The sequence below is a fragment of the Pundamilia nyererei genome, unplaced genomic scaffold, assembly GCF_000239375.1.
Source record: "Pundamilia nyererei isolate P.nyererei 1_Seehausen unplaced genomic scaffold, PunNye1.0 scaffold00027, whole genome shotgun sequence".
NCBI classification, from domain to species: domain Eukaryota; kingdom Metazoa; phylum Chordata; class Actinopteri; order Cichliformes; family Cichlidae; genus Pundamilia; species Pundamilia nyererei.
Window position 1 is genome coordinate 1374634 of NW_005187428.1, and position 17893 is coordinate 1392526.

Below are 17893 nucleotides of genomic sequence, written 5' to 3' on the forward strand. Positions count from 1 at the left end.
TACACCAAAAACGGGGCATGCATAAACTTTGTTAGCCTGAAGCGCTCTGTCCGATTGAATAGCATTAGATTAACAGCTGTGAGGCATTTTGATAAGCGATTATCATTTTTAAAGTAAATATGTTGTTTACTTGTTTCAGCTTCACATCTACAGGATTTGCTGCCTGCGAGTCGTACAAAAAGTGACTATTTTTGTACCAAACTGCTAAAGGCCGCATTAGAAGTGGCCTTTTGTGACTTTTTTTAGACCAAGCAGTTAATCGACTGACTAAATAATTAGCAGATGAATCAAACGTAGAAACAGTCACAGTCACCGCCCTAATTTGAGCCTCCCCTGTGCTCCGCTCTCTTCACTGTATCCGCTATCTTTCTTCTCGCAGACTCCTGCAGTGGTATCTGTGGCCTTGCCGACTGAGCTGCAAACACCAGTCACCCAGTTCTGCTTGGAGCAGCGGTCACATGGCGGTGCCAACCGTCACGTGTGGGCCGTGGACTTCATGCAGCTGCTCCCCGTGCTGCCTGGCACCCACACACATGTTGCTCAGTTCTCCATCAACCTGGGCTGTGGCTCCTACCAGCCTGCCAACAGGTGTGACTCATTGTAAACTAGGCCAGGCGTATTGTGAATGTGAACATCTCCATTATTTTCAGTCAAATACATGAAATTTTGCAGCAACAAAAGAGTCTCACACATGCTAGGTCACTCAGTTATTTCCATGATGCATTCATCAAACTAAAAGTTCTGTTTATTTAAATCAAACTGCAGCCCTCAGATGTATTTAAATGTGGAGTGAGGGATGGTGGACTTAACACCACTCACACTTACTTAGTTTTTACCTAATTTAAGTTAAGAGAAGCAATTTAGGTCACTAAGATGTCCTCTGATCCTTTTTATTTTAGTGTCAGTCTGGAATTTTCCACCAACCACGGTCGTTCCTGGTCTCTGCTCCATACTGAGTGTCTGCCAGAGCTCTGTGCAGGACCCCATCTACCTCACAGCACCATATACTCCTCCGACAACTACAGCGGGTATAAATCAGTGTGCATATCTCCATGTGTGCATCCTTGGGGGGGGGGATTCCTGTATTTCTTTCATCCTACTATTGTTTGTCTGCACAGGTGGACCAGAATCTCTATTCCTCTGCCCAATGCCGCCCTGACAGAGACAACCCGGTTTCGCTGGAAGCAGTCTGGCTCGGGAGCCGGCAACATGTGGGCTATAGACAATGGTATGAGCTGCACATAAAGGCCAGATTTTTCTTATCACATGTTCCATTGAAGTATATATATATAGATTGTGTGCATGTGCCAATAGGGCATGATGGAAATATTAATTATGCAAATAATGTAACTCAACAATAAGCAATATAAATCAACATAATCAGAGCTGCTGTGCAAACTGTGCTGATATATGAAGTGCTGATGAAAATTACTCAGGATACCCTGCGATATATTTGGTGTCTGCACAAGTGTCATGAATAACCTTTATTTTAATTGTCCTTGTTCAGATGTGATATATCTTAGTGACCACACATTTGTGGTTTATGCTAACACCATTATACATGATGTGATTAGAGTATCTATTCATTTAGTATAGCAGATATTTATATATTTAATTGAATACACACATAAAAAGTTTACTCAAACTGCTACTGCAAACAAGTCCCATTACTTGGCAGCCACCTTGATTACGCCTCTGGGAAGTTACTTGGCTCTTTGGGGGACAGGGGGAGGACAACATGTCATCTGTAGCTTTACAGAAATCTCAGATGGATTTCCATCTGAGATTCTTTGACAATTAATTATAATTAATTTGTTTCTCTTCAGTGTATTTCGGTCCAGCTTGCCTTCGTTTTTGCTCTGGAAGAGGACATTGTTCCCGCACCGGCTGCAAGTAAGGATCCACTTTTTATTAAACCAAATAAATCCAGAACGAGCCTGCTCATCCACACAATGCCTTACAGCACCATTAACCATTCAAAATTAATCAGATCGTCCATGTTATGTTTATGACTTATTAACGAATTTTCATTATTTCTGTCTTTTGTTCTCATTGTTATCGTTCACTCTTTTTTAAATATCTTGTGTATTGTCCCCTGTCTTTTTCTTTCTTTTCCCAGATGTGATCCCGGTTTCAGCGGTCCAGCTTGTGAGCTTGCTTCCCAGACTTTTCCAGCTTTTCTTTCTGAGGGTTTCTCCAGCCCACGCCTCTCCTCCTACCATACCTTCTCCTCACTTCGTGGGGCTGAGGTCAGCTTTGGCTGCGGTGTGCTTGCCAGCGGAAAGGCTCTGGTTTTCAACAGGGACAGCAGGAGACACTTGGTCACGGCTCCACTAGACAGTTCCCAAGCCAGGTAATTGTAGTACTTATATACAGCAGAGCAGAATGGAAATGCACTGCATATAGAAACATGCGCAGAGAAATCAGGGAGCACAAGTTTTGCCAGATTACTTTGGAAAACTGTGGCTTGTCTTCAGCAGGTGTCTGTACCTGTGATTGATACTGCAAATGTTCCAGGCAGCCATCTATTCTCCCTCCTCCTCTGCCCACCCCTCACTCCCTCATACTCTGTATTCCTGCGCTCCGAGATGGATTGTGATCATGGGGAGGACTGCAGATGAGAGTGGAGATGAAAATATGAGAGAGAATGATAGAGAGCGAACGATGGATTTAGATATGGCATCTGTGTTAGATTGATTATGCCTGTTGCGGCTCTGAGTGTGCCACCTGATGGCCATATTTAATGCCAGTTTCCTGGCTGATTGAGTGAACAGCTGCCTGGAAGAGGAAACTGCACTGCTAATGAAAGCACAGCTCAACCAGCAACAGAGAGCGGGGGGATGACTGGCAGCTCAAGACAGATGATGGAAATTATAATAAATTTTACATTAGTATAGATGAGGATATGTCTGCCAAAACACAAATAAACATAAGATGACAGAAACTCGCTCTGTGTTGGGACTATTTACAGTTTACATGAATACACGGGTATAAACTGTGACTCTCATTCACACTCTTGCTGAGTGTTTTTTTTACCTGTCTCATTAAGTTTTCTCTTCATTCATTTAATCATCCCATCCATCATCCACCTCGCTCCCACCTCCTCACTCTACGAGTGTCTATTTATCTGCCTTTTTAACCAACTCTCTCTGCTCTTTGAACACACTCTTTGTGACCTAGGTTTCCTTTTTCTCTAATTTTTCAGTGTGCCCTCTTCTCTCTTTCTGTCATTTCCTTTTTGTACACTTGTTCTGTGCCGTTCACCGTGCTCCTTAACCAGTTGACCCTACTTGTTCTCGCTGTCATCTTTGATTCCCTGCAGGTATCTGCAGTTCACTCTTCGGCTGGGCAGTCGGAGCATCCTGAGCTCATGTCCTGCTCCAGACCAGCCAGGGGAGGGCGTCCTGCTGCATTACTCCTCAGACAACGGCATCACCTGGACCTTGCTGCAGCACTATGCATATCAGGGCTTCCATGAGCCAAGGTACTTCCTATATTTAAATCTTTTATTTTCTCATGAGTGTGGGTGTTTCTTTGTGCGAATGGTTTCAGTGACTCCATTAACACACACGTATGTGCTGTCAATTTTGTGCTGGAGGTGTTTGCTGCTGGGACCCATTGAGACAGTTAGTGGCATCGTTGTGTGTAATGAAGAGTGGACAGGGTGGGCTGGGTTTCAGCTGTGTTCAGCTTATGTCACACAGCTCTTCATCTCCACTAGAGAGGTCAACAGAGGACAGTGATTCAGCAACTACGTAATGCCAGATATAAGTACTGTAACAACATACTTCTATCAGGGATAGCATTATATATTCGATTACAGATGCTTGATTGGATTTAGATCTCGGGAATTTGAAGGCCAAGTCAACACATCAAAGTCACTGTTGTGCTCTTCAAACCAAACGAAACAAACTGATGCTTCTAGCACATGCAATTTGAGGACAAAACGTTCACTTGCTCCCTAATATATCCCACCCACTAACATGCGCCATGATGACGAGATAATCAGTGTTTTTCACTTCACCTGATCGGTGTATATGCTTGCATAAGATATCATGATATACTAATGATTGTTGAGAAAGAAAACATAGCAGCAGCATAACATCTGTATTTATAAAAACAAGTTAGAAATAGAAATCCTGCCCATGCATTTTGTCCAAATGTACAAACAGCAGATGTGATTGTGTGGGCTCAAAATCCAAGTCAGACCTGAGTCACAGTTCAGTCAGCCTGTATGATTAATATCAGCTGACCAGCTTAGCTTTATGGACACTATATCCACATATGTATCACTTTACACTTGCTCGTTTGTGCCTGCGTACTGTTTATGTGAACTAACATCAGCAATGTTCAGTTTAGGGGTTTTCTTTCTTGCTAAAGAATGAACACGTACAGAAGTGTGAACATGACAAACAGTAATATATTATTCAATTCTGTGACAGTAGTTATTAATTATCCTTCAGATCATTAATTCTAAATCATGCCTGAGTTTTTTTTTCTGCTATCTCAGCTTTTAACAAGCTATAGGTTGTCGCGTTGCAAACACGCACATCTATTAACCGTTTCCCTTCCTTCATCAGGATTGTGTCTGTCGAACTCCCATCCGGCGCTCGCAAATTCGGCGTGCAGTTCCGCTGGTGGCAGCCGTACCACTCGGGCCGTGGCCACGACGTGTGGGCCCTGGATGAAATCAGCATGACTTCTGTGCTGTTCAACACCATAAGTCTTGACTTCAGCAACGTGCTGGACGTCACCCAGAGTCTTGGTTTCTATCTCGGCCATGTCCAGCCGTACTGTCAGCATGACTGGACCCTCAGGTGCATAATGCTCTTTTGCATTAATACATTAGTCTTTGTTTGGTATTTGAAGAGATTAATTTCCACTCGGTTCAAACATGACTGAAGACCTTAATTACGCTTCACAATGGTCATTTATAACTCTGGTGGTATAAAAATAATTTACTCTTTAAATTTTGTCAAGATTCTCTTTATTTCTACAAACAATATTATAGCATTAGAGCATATATATGGTTTGTATAAGGATTTCTTTTCTCCGTGTCATACTCTAGTTTCTCTGGTGAGCCCAGTCCTGGCTCCAGTATCCGCTATGTGGAAACTCAATCAATGCAGATCGGAGCCTCCTACAGTCTCCAGTTTTCACTGGTCATGGGGTGTGGCCGCGAGCCCTCCCCTCACATTGACACTCAAGTGCGACTGGAGTTCTCCACCAATCATGGTCTCACCTGGCACCTGGTGAAAGAGGTAAGGAGACTGAAGCACAGTCACCTTTATTTCCCCATATATTAACAGTGGCTTTTGCTATCACAGGCCGGTGCACATGCAGTATCTGTTTGTGACTAAAACTTGAGATAGTCATCCCAGAGAAAGACACGGAAGCATCATTTATTCATGATCATGAATATTGATCTACTCATTACAGTCCTGGTAATAATATGTAAATAATGTCTTTAAATGTGGTACTTTGTCTCAGATGAGAAATTATCACAATTACTTTTAATCATCCCACTATCACCAAATACACGGCAATACTTGAATCAGCAAGCAGATTATCTTCCCATGATTCAACAAAGATTTTCAGTGATCATAACTGGCTCATAAATATTCATAAAGCACCAAAGTATCTGCCAAGACTTTTATTGCTTTTGGAATTGAATAGAGCATAATGAGCCCTCTATCAGTGAATTTTCTCTAATTCTCCCATGTGCATGAAAATGCAGTCGTTTGGCAAGTGCACAATGTAACTCAGTGAATGTCCTGTACAGTTAATCCTTTGCTTGTGTTCAAGGTCAGAGATACTCTAATCCTCCATTAGCCTTTTATATTTATATATTGTGTGAATGATGAAGCTTTGGGCTGTAACTGCAGCTGTTTTTGAAGAATTTTACTACGAAGCGCAGTCCGCAATGGAAAAATTCCTTCTCTGTAATTGCTGTTAGTCAGTGCTCCCCCCCGTCGGCTGTATGAGTAAAAATGTGTAGTAAGAAGCTGCTCATTTCTTTTGCACAGGCCTGTCTACCTGGCATGCCAAGCTGCTCTGAGTTTACAGCACCCAGTGTCTACCACCCATCAGAGTTCAAAGACTGGAGACGCATAACCCTTTCTCTGCCTCAGAAGACATGGTAAGGATCACATGTAGAGACATAGAAGAACATTTTTACAAATTGCCCTTTGGGAAAAAAAATTCTCTGATCATAATTTCATGCTTTCTTTGCATTTCATAAGCATGCAGTGCCATGAATGCAGTCAGAACCATAACATACAGCAGAAAATCAGAATACTGCAAAGCGCCCATACTTATTACCCTTAATGCTTTTCCATGTAGACATGGACATGCATCTGCAGCTGTGCACGTCTATAATGTTGTATAAAGACAGAAAAAGAAAGCAACACATGAGGATTTGTTAAAACCCCTGTATAGCAATTAATACGACAATTCATTTTACAGCATTGCAAACAGAACACTTCTTCACGCCCTCAACATTAACACAAATGTGTTTTCTCAATTGTTTGTTGTAGCCACCAAAAATTGGCTTATGAGTCATTTTTATCTGGAATGCAGTCAACAAGAAAACAAAAGTTAGCATGGCTGTCCTTCTCCAGCTTAATTGCAGAGCTGTGCAGACATGAAGCGATTCTACAGGCGTGATCAAGCTCTTTGTGTTTACTAATTATAGTGATGTAGCCGAAGCCTCAAAAGCTTGTGTTGTCAAGAGGGGTGTGCGCTTAAATACAGCCAGTTCCTAGCAGATAATTTTACCTGACGTGAGGTGGACAGTGTTGGCACACTTTTTCAGTCTGGTTCAATACTTTTTGTCTGGTAAAAAATGAAATCATCCCAAACAAGTTATCTAATGATATGGGGGAGTTCTCCGTCATTTGCTTCACACCGTACAGTACCAGTGTTAACTCTATAAACTGGTGTTGACTGCCTAGTGTAATATGTACTATACAAAGACTGCAATTTCATTGCATTAGGCTTGGAAGACATATTTGATAAAGAACCGCTCGGTTTAATATGAATTCAAGCAAGTCCCATAGTGAATCAGTCACCCAGTACCGAATAAGAGAAATAAATATATTGTTAAAGCCTTAGCTCACACATATATCACCTCAAGTAATCACGTAAACCTTCCACACCGAGCACTGTGACCTCCACCTCCATTTCATTCTGCTTCCCAGCTCCTAAATAAAGGTGGTCTAATCTCCTGCAGGGTGTGATGACAGGTCAAAGGGTCATGGCAGTAAATGATAATAAAACAGTCGAGGTCAGGTGAGAAAGATCATGAGGTGGTCTCAGTTGATTTGGGTCACTAACACATCAGACGAAGGAACCGCTCTGCTATATAATCCCCAATATAACTGCCTATCTGCGCTAGCTTCTGCTACCACTCATCATTTCTGTACATACAGCATATAGTAAACCCCCACCGAAACATTTGCCAACACACCGCACACATCCACAATTTACCTTCCACATGGAGAACGTGTAATGTTATTGCCCTCTCTGTGACATTACTGCAGAACACACACATAGACACATACACTGGAATGTGCACATTTAAGTTAATCTTGACCTTGCAAAATACATTAAATCTACAGTTGTCTGCGCCAAGAAGCAAACTGTGATTGACACGCTTTTTCAGACCCATTTTATGCATTTTTTTAACAATCAGTGACCTTTCTAATCATTTTGCTCGATCAGCCAGGTACACAAATACCATATTGCCATTTTTCCCCCTTCCATTTACAGGCATTATCTTTGGTATAAACAGTATAAACATTTTACAGCTATGAAACATTCAGGATGCTTTCTGTGTTCAGGTCCAGTGCAACACGGTTCCGCTGGATCCAGAGCTACTACGGAGAGCAGGATGAGTGGGCCCTGGATGACATCTACATTGGCCAGCAGTGTCCTAACATGTGTCATGGGCATGGCTGGTGTGACCATGGCCATTGCAGGTCAGACGTGCAATAAACTGACTACATTCTTCATACCTCTCAGTAGCACCATTCCACTGGTGTTTTGTTAAAATCTGTATTACAGTTTGAATGAATAAAAACGTTCAAGCACTCACTTCTCTTACAGGTGTGATGATGGATTCTCTGGAACAGACTGCCAGCCCTCCTCCCCACTCTCCTCTAGCGTACTTTCTGACTTTGAGTCCCAGGATGCACTGCTCGCCACATGGCAAGAGGTGATAGGTGGAGAGGTGGTTACGCCTGACATGGGCTGTGGTGTGGTTTCTTCTGGATCATCCTTGTACTTTAGCAAGGTAGAAATACATTAAATTAACTTCTTCTGGTTTTTGCTCAGTTTACTTTTGGGGTAAAATTAAAACATTTGTAGTAGAACAAACATTGTAAAAAAAACATCTTCCTAACACTGCAAGAATGTAGCATTTAATTTCTTCATTTTCAGCGCTCATTAGAAAGAACTCTGAGACACATTCTGTTATTGTCTTGTGTATTTAATCTAGATCTAAATCTAGATCCAGATTAAAAGTGTAGTTAATTTGTTTTTATTAAAATAATCACTTCAGAGATATGTGTAAAACTTGGCATACGCTATCCATTTCCTGATTACTTTCTAGTGTTTGCTGCCAAAAATTCCTACCCTTTGAACTCTGATTACCTCTGCTCTGCTCGAAAATATTTTTTTATTTAATTATTCAATAGCTCTGAGAAGTATTGCACATGCTTTTGATTTGATTGGACAGAGGAGATTCACAATTTTCAGGCAGCTGCACATCGCTTGTTTCACATATTGCGGCAGCCAAAAATTAGTGTCCACAGCTGGAACATTGCTTTAGCAAACAACGTCTCCTCATTCCAAGTTTGCTTACGAAGAAAATGGCAACAGATTTCCAATCTTCAACATATAATTATATATTGATTACTGGATCACAACTGGCTCCAGATACCATGTGTGGGATATATCTGATCCATCCATTCGTTTTCTTAACCACTTTTCCCGTTCAGGGCAGGAGGCGTGGCCTACCTCAGCTGTAATGGAAAGGCAGGGGTACACCTTGAGCAGGTTTCCAGTCTTTTGAAGGGCTAAAACAGAGAGACACACACTCACTTTCACACTAAGAGCCAATTTAAAGTAATCAGTTCACTTAATAAGCATGTGTCTGGACTGTGGGAGCAAGCTGGAGTACCCAGGAGTACCCACCCTTGTTTTAAAATTATGTCAGACTGTAAAGTGTGTTTCTAGCTGATCTTCCCACACTTAATATGTATTCATTTATTTGGATGTTCCTCTCAGGCTGGGCTTAGGCAGCTTGTGAGCTGGGACCTGGACACTGAATGGGCAGAGTTTGTCCAGTTCTACCTGCGGGTAGGTGGAGACTGGGCGGAGTGTAACCAGGCAGACAGCAGGGAGGAAGGAGTTCTCCTGCAGTACAGCAATGATGGAGGCATCAGCTGGGGCCTCATTGCTGAGATGTACTTTACTGACTTCACCAAGCCTCGGTGAGAAACCTGCAGAGGAAGAAAGGAGGACAGAGCTCATGAAGTGTTTGGTGGATGTCTTATAGAAAAAGAAACACGTGTAACCTGTCTCCCCTCTTTTGCAGCTTTGTGCATTACGAGCTTCCCTTGACCTCTAAAACCCCCTCCACAAGGTTTCGTTGGTGGCAGCCTCTTCACTCGGGGGAAGGCTATGACCAGTGGGCAATCGATGATGTCATAATTTTGTCAGAGAGGGAGAAACACATCATCCCTATGGCTAATCCTACTCTGCCGCAGGTCAGGAATCATCTTAAGGAGTTATTCTAGTAACTTGTAATTTGTGCTGTGAACGTGTATAGCAGCTATGGCTTATTCTTAATATGTACTAGAACATGTCAGCCATGCTGACATAGAACAGTTATGAGCTCTTAAAAATCTAAATAAAAAAGACTTCCATTTATCTTTTTATAAATCCTTTTTCCTTCAAAAAAAAATATATGCACAAAACAGAAAAATAAATCTGGTATCTTCTGTTTCTGAAGAACTTCTACGAGAAACCAGCATTCGACTACCCCCTGAACCAGATGAGTGTCTGGCTGATGCTAGGTAATGAAGGCATGGAGAGAGAAAACAACAACAGCTTCTGTGCCCCAACTCCCTCTGCTATGGTGTTCGGGCGCTCTGATGGGGACAGGGTGGCTGTCACCAGGGACCTGGCTCTGCGCCCTGGCTACACCCTCCAGTTTAAAGTAGGTGGAAACTGCAGAAATTAAAATGTAAAAGTTGGATGACATTAAGAAAGACATTTCAGGACACAGTGGTGGGTTGCATGTAGCGAAGTACCCACTGTAGGAATGTTAAACCAACTTAAAGCAAATGTGAGATTTCCTAAGATGTGCAATTTTCCCCCTCTACTCCATCCATGCCAGCTGAACATCGGCTGTGAATCAGAGTTCAGTGCTTCTGCACCAGTGCTGCTGCAGTACTCCCATGATGCTGGTCGCACCTGGGCCCTGGTGAGAGAGGGCTGTTACCCAGGCACCCCGGGGGCTGGGGTCTGTGAGGGCAGCGGTCGTGAGCTGAGAGAACCAGCTGTCTACAACACTGGAGATTATGAACAGTGGACCAGGGTCACTGTGGTTATACCACGTAATGTTGCAGCCAGGTAACTATGGTAACAGGCATGTAATATGAGATGCAAAGCTGTACTACTGGGGAAGGGGTTTTCTTTGGGGGGGTTGGGAGGACGGGGGGTGATTTGTTTTAACATATTTTTAGACTGAAAATATTTGAGAATATTGAAAACTCCAATTAAAATGGCTTCACCTGCCTAATTTTCTAGTAAAACGAGGTTCCGGTGGTTCCAGGAGAGTAGTGTGTACAGAGATGCTCCACCCTTTGCTCTGGATGGGGTCTACATCTCTGAGCCCTGTCCAAACCACTGTGGAGGACATGGTGATTGCATCTCTGGAGTCTGCTTCTGTGATATGGGATACACAGGTAAGGTAGAACTATAGAAAGGAAATTAAAAGAAAGGAAAGACAAAGAAATTTCAGGGCTTTTTTTTGTTTATTTAAACTTTATTGTCTTCATATTTTTCACAGTGGAGCAGGATAGTTGTGTCCCGTCTGTGGCTAGTCCCACAGAGCTCACTGAGGGCTTTGAGGGGAAACTGAGCCCACTTTGGCAGAGTCTCAGTGGGGGACACATCGGAGGAGGCTGTGGCATCATTGGTGAGGGCAAGGCCCTTTACTTTAACAGTCCTGGAAGGAGAGAAGCACGTACAGTTCCTCTAGACACCACCAACACACGGTGAGAGGAAAACGACAAATCCCTTTAATAATAATAATGGATTGCATTTATATAGCGCTTTTCAGGGCCCTCAAAGCGCTTTACAATTCCACTATTCATTCACTCTCACATTCACACACTGGTGGAGGCAGCTACAGTTGTAGCCACAGCTGCCCTGGGGCAGACTGAAAGAAGCGAGGCTGCCATATCGCGCCATCGGCCCCTCTGGCCATCACCAGTAGGCGGTAGGTGAAGTGTCTTGCCCAAGGACACAACGACCGAGACTGTCCGAGCCGGGGCTCAAACCGGCAGCCTTCCGGTTACAAGACGACCTGCCAACTCTTTGAGCCACGATCGCCCTTTAACCCTTTATCACCCAAGAATCAAACAGGCCGCCTGGACTAATTTTTTAATTTTAGCTGTAAAATTACAAAATAATTCTCATCTTTCAGGGCCGATGGTTGGAAAAAGAAGGGGCTAAACACTCAAGACAGTTTAATGTGTAAAAATGTTGGAATATGAAATTCACTTTTGTTAATCTTTGCATACAGGTTGGTTCAATTCTACATCCGAATTGGCAGCAAGAGTTTAGGACCCACTTGCACCAGGCCTCGCTCCCGCAATGAAGGTAATTTTCAATCGACAGAAGCCATATGTCAGTGCTTCATGTGTTGTGTTGAGGCCCTCTGCTGGATCCACGTGGCTTGTCCTTAACAGTGCAGTCTGTAGAGAGAGCAACTCCACATCTGCTCTGATCACTTTACCACCGGCCTGTCTCCATCTGTTCCTTCTTGCTCAGTCTTTGATCAGCCTTGTGATCCAACCAGAGCTGTGCAGCTACAGATCTGATCTGTGCTATCTGTTCTGTCCATCAGCCAGCACACTGTGCATTTTTAGCCTGCAGCATTGCCAAAGGTTCAGTTTGTTCATTTCTGCTGTGTCAGATCCAACACTGCCAGCCTCCTAAACAGTTTGTCTGTTATCCTCAGGGCTGCCATTACATTATTTTGTGTTTCATTCATTTAAAAGGATCCATTCACTTTCTTGTGTGCTTTAGGTGTCATTGTCCAGTTTTCCACCAACAATGGAGTCCAGTGGCAGTTCCTGAGGGAACTGGATTTTAGTTCCTTCTTGGAGCCCCAGGTAGTGACCATTGAGCTGCCACCTCCAGCAAAGACCTCCTATACAGTGTTCCGGTGGTGGCAACCACAGCAAGGTTAGTGTGCTGACTCAGGAAAACACAGCACAAAACTGCCATATTATTAGAGAAGAAATTTGATTGGTTGATTTCTTTTTCATTTTCATTTTTTGTCCCCTTTGTTGTAGGGAAACACTCTGCCCAGTGGGCTCTGGATGATGTTCTGATTGGTATGAACGACAGCTCTAGGACAGGTTTTCACGACAAGTTCGACGGCACAACCCCTCTGAGGCACAACTGGTACCGCATTCAAGGTGGGGAGGTGACCGTGGACTGTTTGTCTTTGGACACGGCTCTTACCTTCAACTCTGAGGCCATTGACAGTGAGTCACTCAATCGTAGTGCCAGTCCTAAGCACATACACACATTTAGTTGGAGAAACACTCTTATGATTGCAGAGTTGTTGTGTTAATTGGAAGACTGTGTAAGAAACTGTATGCATGTTAAAAGGAGACTTAAGCAGCTGCTACACCAACTTTGTCAAGAGCTCCCTGAGTAAAACGCTACAAAGTCTTTGAAGCTGCTGTGTTTGTAGTGCGAATATTTCGAAGTGCGTGAATGCAAAGCAAAAGAGCTGCACTACTCAGTTGCACAAGAAGAAATGGAAAGACGTTGAAATATTAAACAACTGGAACGCATATAGTACGCATTGTGATTATGATTAAACTCATCCAATATATCGCGGACTTACTGAACATTCCTACTCACAAGTGCCTCAAACAAGCCACACAAGTAGCAGTGCAGGGACATCACAGCATATTTTATACACAACAGACTGAAATTGAATCACCCATTTACTGTGGCGCCATGGGTCCTGCATTATTAATGAGAGCAAACCTGATTGAACATCCTGCCTATTATTTATGCTTGCACCATGCTGTGAGCGGATTTACACGTAGCGGATTTACAAATAGTACATTACAACTGGGCCATTCATTACACGGCCACAGCAAGAGCAATTTGGCAACGCATCTATAAACGTAAAGCTCCCGTGCGCCTGTGCGAACACATGAAACACTGATTGTCAAGCTCTTTTCTCAAAACATGACCACATTTCAACATCTACCTATTGGAATTTTTACATAAGTAATCTTTATACAATATGATAACTAAATATAATTCACAACATTTTGACATTTACAGACACTGAAAAAATTAGTATAAGGAACTGGATACATGTAACGTTGTTCTTATACTATGCTTACAGAGAAACCCAGATATGCAGAAAGCTGGGACTTTGAGGTCACAGGCTCTTCATTCCTGCAGTTTGAGCTGAGCATGGGCTGCAGTAAGTCCACCTCCTTTTCCCACGGTGTGCGACTGGAGTACTCCACAGACTGTGGTCGCCACTGGTCTCTCATCACACCAGAGTGTGTGCCCCCAGCCATCGGCTGTGCTGGATATACTCAGAGTTCCATCTATACATCAACGCAGTACAAACACTGGAGGAGGATCACCGTCTACCTGCCTAGTGCAGCTAAGTATGTGTTTTTATGTTCTAAAACACAGTAGAGAGAATTGCTGTATTTTTCTTAAGCTACTCTGCTGAGCTACAAACTCTTGGATCTCAGTTCTCCTAGAACTCGCTTCCGCTGGATTCAGACCCATTTTACCCCCGGAGCAGAAGGATGGGCTCTAGATAATGTGCTACTTGCTCCTGGCTGCCCCTGGATGTGCTCTGGACATGGTCTTTGTGACAACGGGCACTGTGTGTATGTAAAAGCTTGCTTTTCTACACAGTTCACTCATTTAAAGTCGCTCTTTTTACATAGATGTAAATCCTTCTTAACTTTCTGTTTTCTCCGGTGCTCACACAGGTGTGACAAGGGTTATGGAGGGGCGCACTGTGTGCCTTTGGCCCCACTGCCATCTGTGCTAAGAGAGGACTTTAATGAGAACTTGCAACAGGAAACCTGGCCTGAAGTTTATGGAGCCGAGAGGGGAACTCTGAGCGGAGAGCCTCTTAAGTCTGGCACTGCTCTTATTTTCAAAGGGGTAGGCATCCTAAACACCATGCAGAGAAGAGCCAGCTGAATCAAACAGATACAGCTTGAACTCTTCAGATCACTGACATTAGAACTGACCAACAACAAACTTGTTTGTTTGCAGGATGGTCTGCGAATGATTGTGTCCCGGGATCTTGACTGCACGAGTACTCTCTATATCCAGTTTTCCTTCAAATTCATCACTAAAGGTACTGCAAAACTCACTTTTATAGCTACATTTTTGTAAACAACAAAGTAAAGTCATATGAGTATAACAGTAAATCCTTTTGGTCTCTCTAGGTGTGCCAGAGCGCTCACACTCAGTGCTGCTGCAGTACTCTGTGAATGGAGGAATCAGCTGGCTGCTTTTAGATGAGTTTTACTTCCCAGCTTCAACTGACACTCTCTTCCTTCACCTGCCACTGCCAGCCAGCGCTCAGACCAATGCCACTCGGTTCAGACTCTGGCAACCCTACAACAGCGGTGAGTATGAAACCAGCACTTTCATGCTTAGATGTCGCTCATCCATATTCACTTATATTACAACTATTGTTCTCACATTTGCTTTCCCACTTGGAAGGTCAAATTTCCAGATTGAGTGTTTAATCTCCACAATATTATCCCCTTTAGGCAAGAAGGAGGAGGTGTGGGTGATAGATGATCTCATCATTGATGGCAGCTCGTTCCACAACCCCCCAGTGGTGATAGACAGTTTTGAGGAAGGCCCCAATGAGTCCAACTGGCTGTTCTCTCCAGGGGGAAACACTGGTCTCTACTGCCCCTACCAGAAGACTGGCCTGTAAGAACTTGTTGACAGTGACACTGTCATTCGTGACTGTGTTTGGGTTTTTGCTTCATCTGTGCTTTCATCGATGATGAAACATGCAAAATATAATTTTACCCTTAAATGTGATTGATGCAGGGAGGAGGATGAGTCAGCTATGGTGTTTGTCTCCAGTGAGCTTGGAGAGCACTCTATTACCACCAGAGATATTGATGTAAATGAGAACACCATCATCCAGTTTGAGGTACACTGACTTCTTGATCAAAGCAACGGTCGTAAATCTTACAGTAAAAACAAATAAATCCTGGCTTGTCATCTTCACTCATGTTGTTTGTATGTGTCTCTCCAGATTAATGTGGGCTGCACAGCTGAAAGCTCCTCTGCTTACCCCGTGCGTCTTGAGTTCTCACGGGACTTTGGTGCCACGTGGCACCTCTTGGTTCCACTGTGTGCAGGCGGACCACAACCGTCCTCGCTTTGCTCCACAGAGCTTCACCCTGCCAGTATCTATTTCCCTGGCACTACTCAGGGCTGGAAAAGGGAGGTAATTCAGTTTGGCAAACTCCGCCTCTGTGGGTAAGGACTATAACGGTTTAAATACATAACAATTTGACTATACGTATACTGTTCCTTAATGAGTTTCTTGCAGCATGCAGTCTGTTTGTGTCTGTCTCTCTGCCTCATTAATCCTTAGGTTTTTTTTATTTCATAGGTCAGTGAGGTTCCGCTGGTATCAAGGTTTCTTCTCGACTGGTTCTTCTCCTCCAACATGGGCCCTAGACAACATCTACATTGGCCCACAGTGTCAGGACATGTGTAATGGTCATGGAGCCTGTGTGGGTGGTAGTCACTGTGTATGTGACCCTGGCTACTCTGGACCTGACTGCTCTGTGCCTGACACCCCCAATCCTGACTTCCTGAAAGAGGACTTTGAAGGTACAACAACATATAGAAGCATATTAAATCTTACATTTAAATTTAGATTCTAATTATGCATCCAAGTCATCAGAAGTTTATACTTTTATGGCTGCTTGAAATCACCTTCTGTCTCCATGTGAAATAGCATGTGAGCATTTTTGGGGGGTTATTTCATTCACTGTAGTGAAAATTGTAAACATTTTAAAGCATTATTTTTCCACTTTTTTTACTCTTGTTATGTTAATTATGTTTCATGCATTCATGTTGTTTGCAAAAAAGTTTTGTAAGTTTGTAAATTCGACACACTTTCCACTTCCTCTTCTGTAGGGGGAGCCGCTGAACACTTCAGACTCCTGAGCGGTGGAAAACCATCCAGGAAGTGTGGGATCATGTCAAGTGGGAACCACCTGTTCTTCAGTGAGGATGGCCTACGCATGTTGGTCACCAATGACATGGACCTGTCAAATGCAAGGTATACCTACATCTGGACCAAAGAATGAATGCAATAAACATTTATGTTTTTTTCCAAAATAACTGATCTAAGCCATTTTTTGATGAGTGGGTGATTCATTTTTCTAAGGACTTACATGATGAACTGGGACTGTTGTGGAGGGCCCCACCAACAGGCTGAACTCAGTTTTTCTCATTATTAATTTTATGTCCTTATAAGGTTATTGGTGCAGCCCTCCACAACAGTCCCAGTTCAATGAATCGCCCTCTCCTGCATTCTTTGAATCTAGCTGAATCTCATACGTTGATTGTTGGGCTCTTCAGGTTTGTTCAGTTCTTCCTACGCCTCGGTTGTGGTAAAGCACCACCGGACCCCCGTTCTCAGCCGGTCCTGCTGCAGTTCTCTGTGGATGGAGGTCTGACCTGGGGACTCCTGCAGGAATTCCTCTTCAGCAACAGCAGTAATCAGGCTCGTCTGGTTGCCCTGGAGATCCCACTGCGTGCCCGCACCACGTCCACTCGCCTCCGGTGGTGGCAACCTTCTGAAAATGGACACTTTTACAGCCCGTGGGTCATTGATCAGGTACATTGATAATCATCCAAACAGCCATTCATCAAGTGTTTCAATCATTTATAATTAAATACTGGTTTGAAAAAAGATTATTATCTATCTAAACTATCTTAAACCTTTTAATTTACTTTTTATTCCTTCCTTGTTTGCATTGACCAAGCAAACATTTGCTTTTTTTAATCCATAGGTGGTGGTAGGTGGCAGTGCCAGTGGCTGGGGACCACTAGAAGATGATTTCTCCTCAATCGATGGACGTTCATGGCTCCTCCACCCAGGAGGGACCCGAATGCCTGTTTGTGGCTCAGACGGACCCGCTTTTGCTTTTATTGAGAAGTCCAACACACGCTATGCCGTCACCACTGACATCAGTCTGGGTCAAGATGCATTTATCCAGTTTGACTTTTCTGCCTCCTGCTCAGTCACAAACTCCTGCTACTGTAAGTACTATTAATAAAGCCATTATTGGTACAGTATTAAAAGAAAATAAGTGGAGTAAAGAAATTAACCTCTTTGGTTTCTCTGCAGCTGTAGAGTTAGAATATTCCCTGGATCTTGGTTTGACCTGGCAGCCTGTGGTCAGAGACTGCCTGCCCACAAGCCCCGACTGCTCTTCGTACACTCTGCAGCGACTTCTGGTTTCTGATATCTATAACAAGTGGGGTCGTGTCACCCTGCCTATCCCGTCATATGCCAGGTCAGCGCAGGCCGGTTCTTTTATTCAGA

The 17893-nt window shown here is 43.5% G+C and overlaps 1 protein-coding gene across 4 annotated transcripts in view; it reads left to right on the forward strand.

Moving 5' to 3' along the window:
- Positions 1-17893, forward strand: part of reln (reelin) — a 99997-nt gene that overhangs the window by 68912 nt on the left and 13192 nt on the right. For all 4 annotated transcript variants that reach the window (XM_013909571.1, XM_013909573.1, XM_013909572.1 and 1 more), the window contains exons 14-46: positions 380-588; positions 900-1028; positions 1119-1228; positions 1827-1893; positions 2120-2353; positions 3323-3484; positions 4581-4817; positions 5069-5261; positions 6027-6139; positions 7842-7979; positions 8107-8293; positions 9289-9494; positions 9599-9770; positions 10016-10222; positions 10403-10638; positions 10816-10973; positions 11078-11285; positions 11816-11892; positions 12322-12480; positions 12591-12785; positions 13670-13943; positions 14034-14174; positions 14280-14457; positions 14572-14656; positions 14748-14930; positions 15078-15246; positions 15370-15475; positions 15581-15807; positions 15944-16167; positions 16477-16621; positions 16924-17182; positions 17358-17607; positions 17696-17864. In XM_013909571.1, coding sequence (XP_013765025.1) covers positions 380-588; positions 900-1028; positions 1119-1228; positions 1827-1893; positions 2120-2353; positions 3323-3484; positions 4581-4817; positions 5069-5261; positions 6027-6139; positions 7842-7979; positions 8107-8293; positions 9289-9494; positions 9599-9770; positions 10016-10222; positions 10403-10638; positions 10816-10973; positions 11078-11285; positions 11816-11892; positions 12322-12480; positions 12591-12785; positions 13670-13943; positions 14034-14174; positions 14280-14457; positions 14572-14656; positions 14748-14930; positions 15078-15246; positions 15370-15475; positions 15581-15807; positions 15944-16167; positions 16477-16621; positions 16924-17182; positions 17358-17607; positions 17696-17864 — 5807 coding nt within the window. The remainder of the gene's footprint in view (positions 1-379; positions 589-899; positions 1029-1118; positions 1229-1826; positions 1894-2119; positions 2354-3322; positions 3485-4580; positions 4818-5068; positions 5262-6026; positions 6140-7841; positions 7980-8106; positions 8294-9288; positions 9495-9598; positions 9771-10015; positions 10223-10402; positions 10639-10815; positions 10974-11077; positions 11286-11815; positions 11893-12321; positions 12481-12590; positions 12786-13669; positions 13944-14033; positions 14175-14279; positions 14458-14571; positions 14657-14747; positions 14931-15077; positions 15247-15369; positions 15476-15580; positions 15808-15943; positions 16168-16476; positions 16622-16923; positions 17183-17357; positions 17608-17695; positions 17865-17893) is intronic.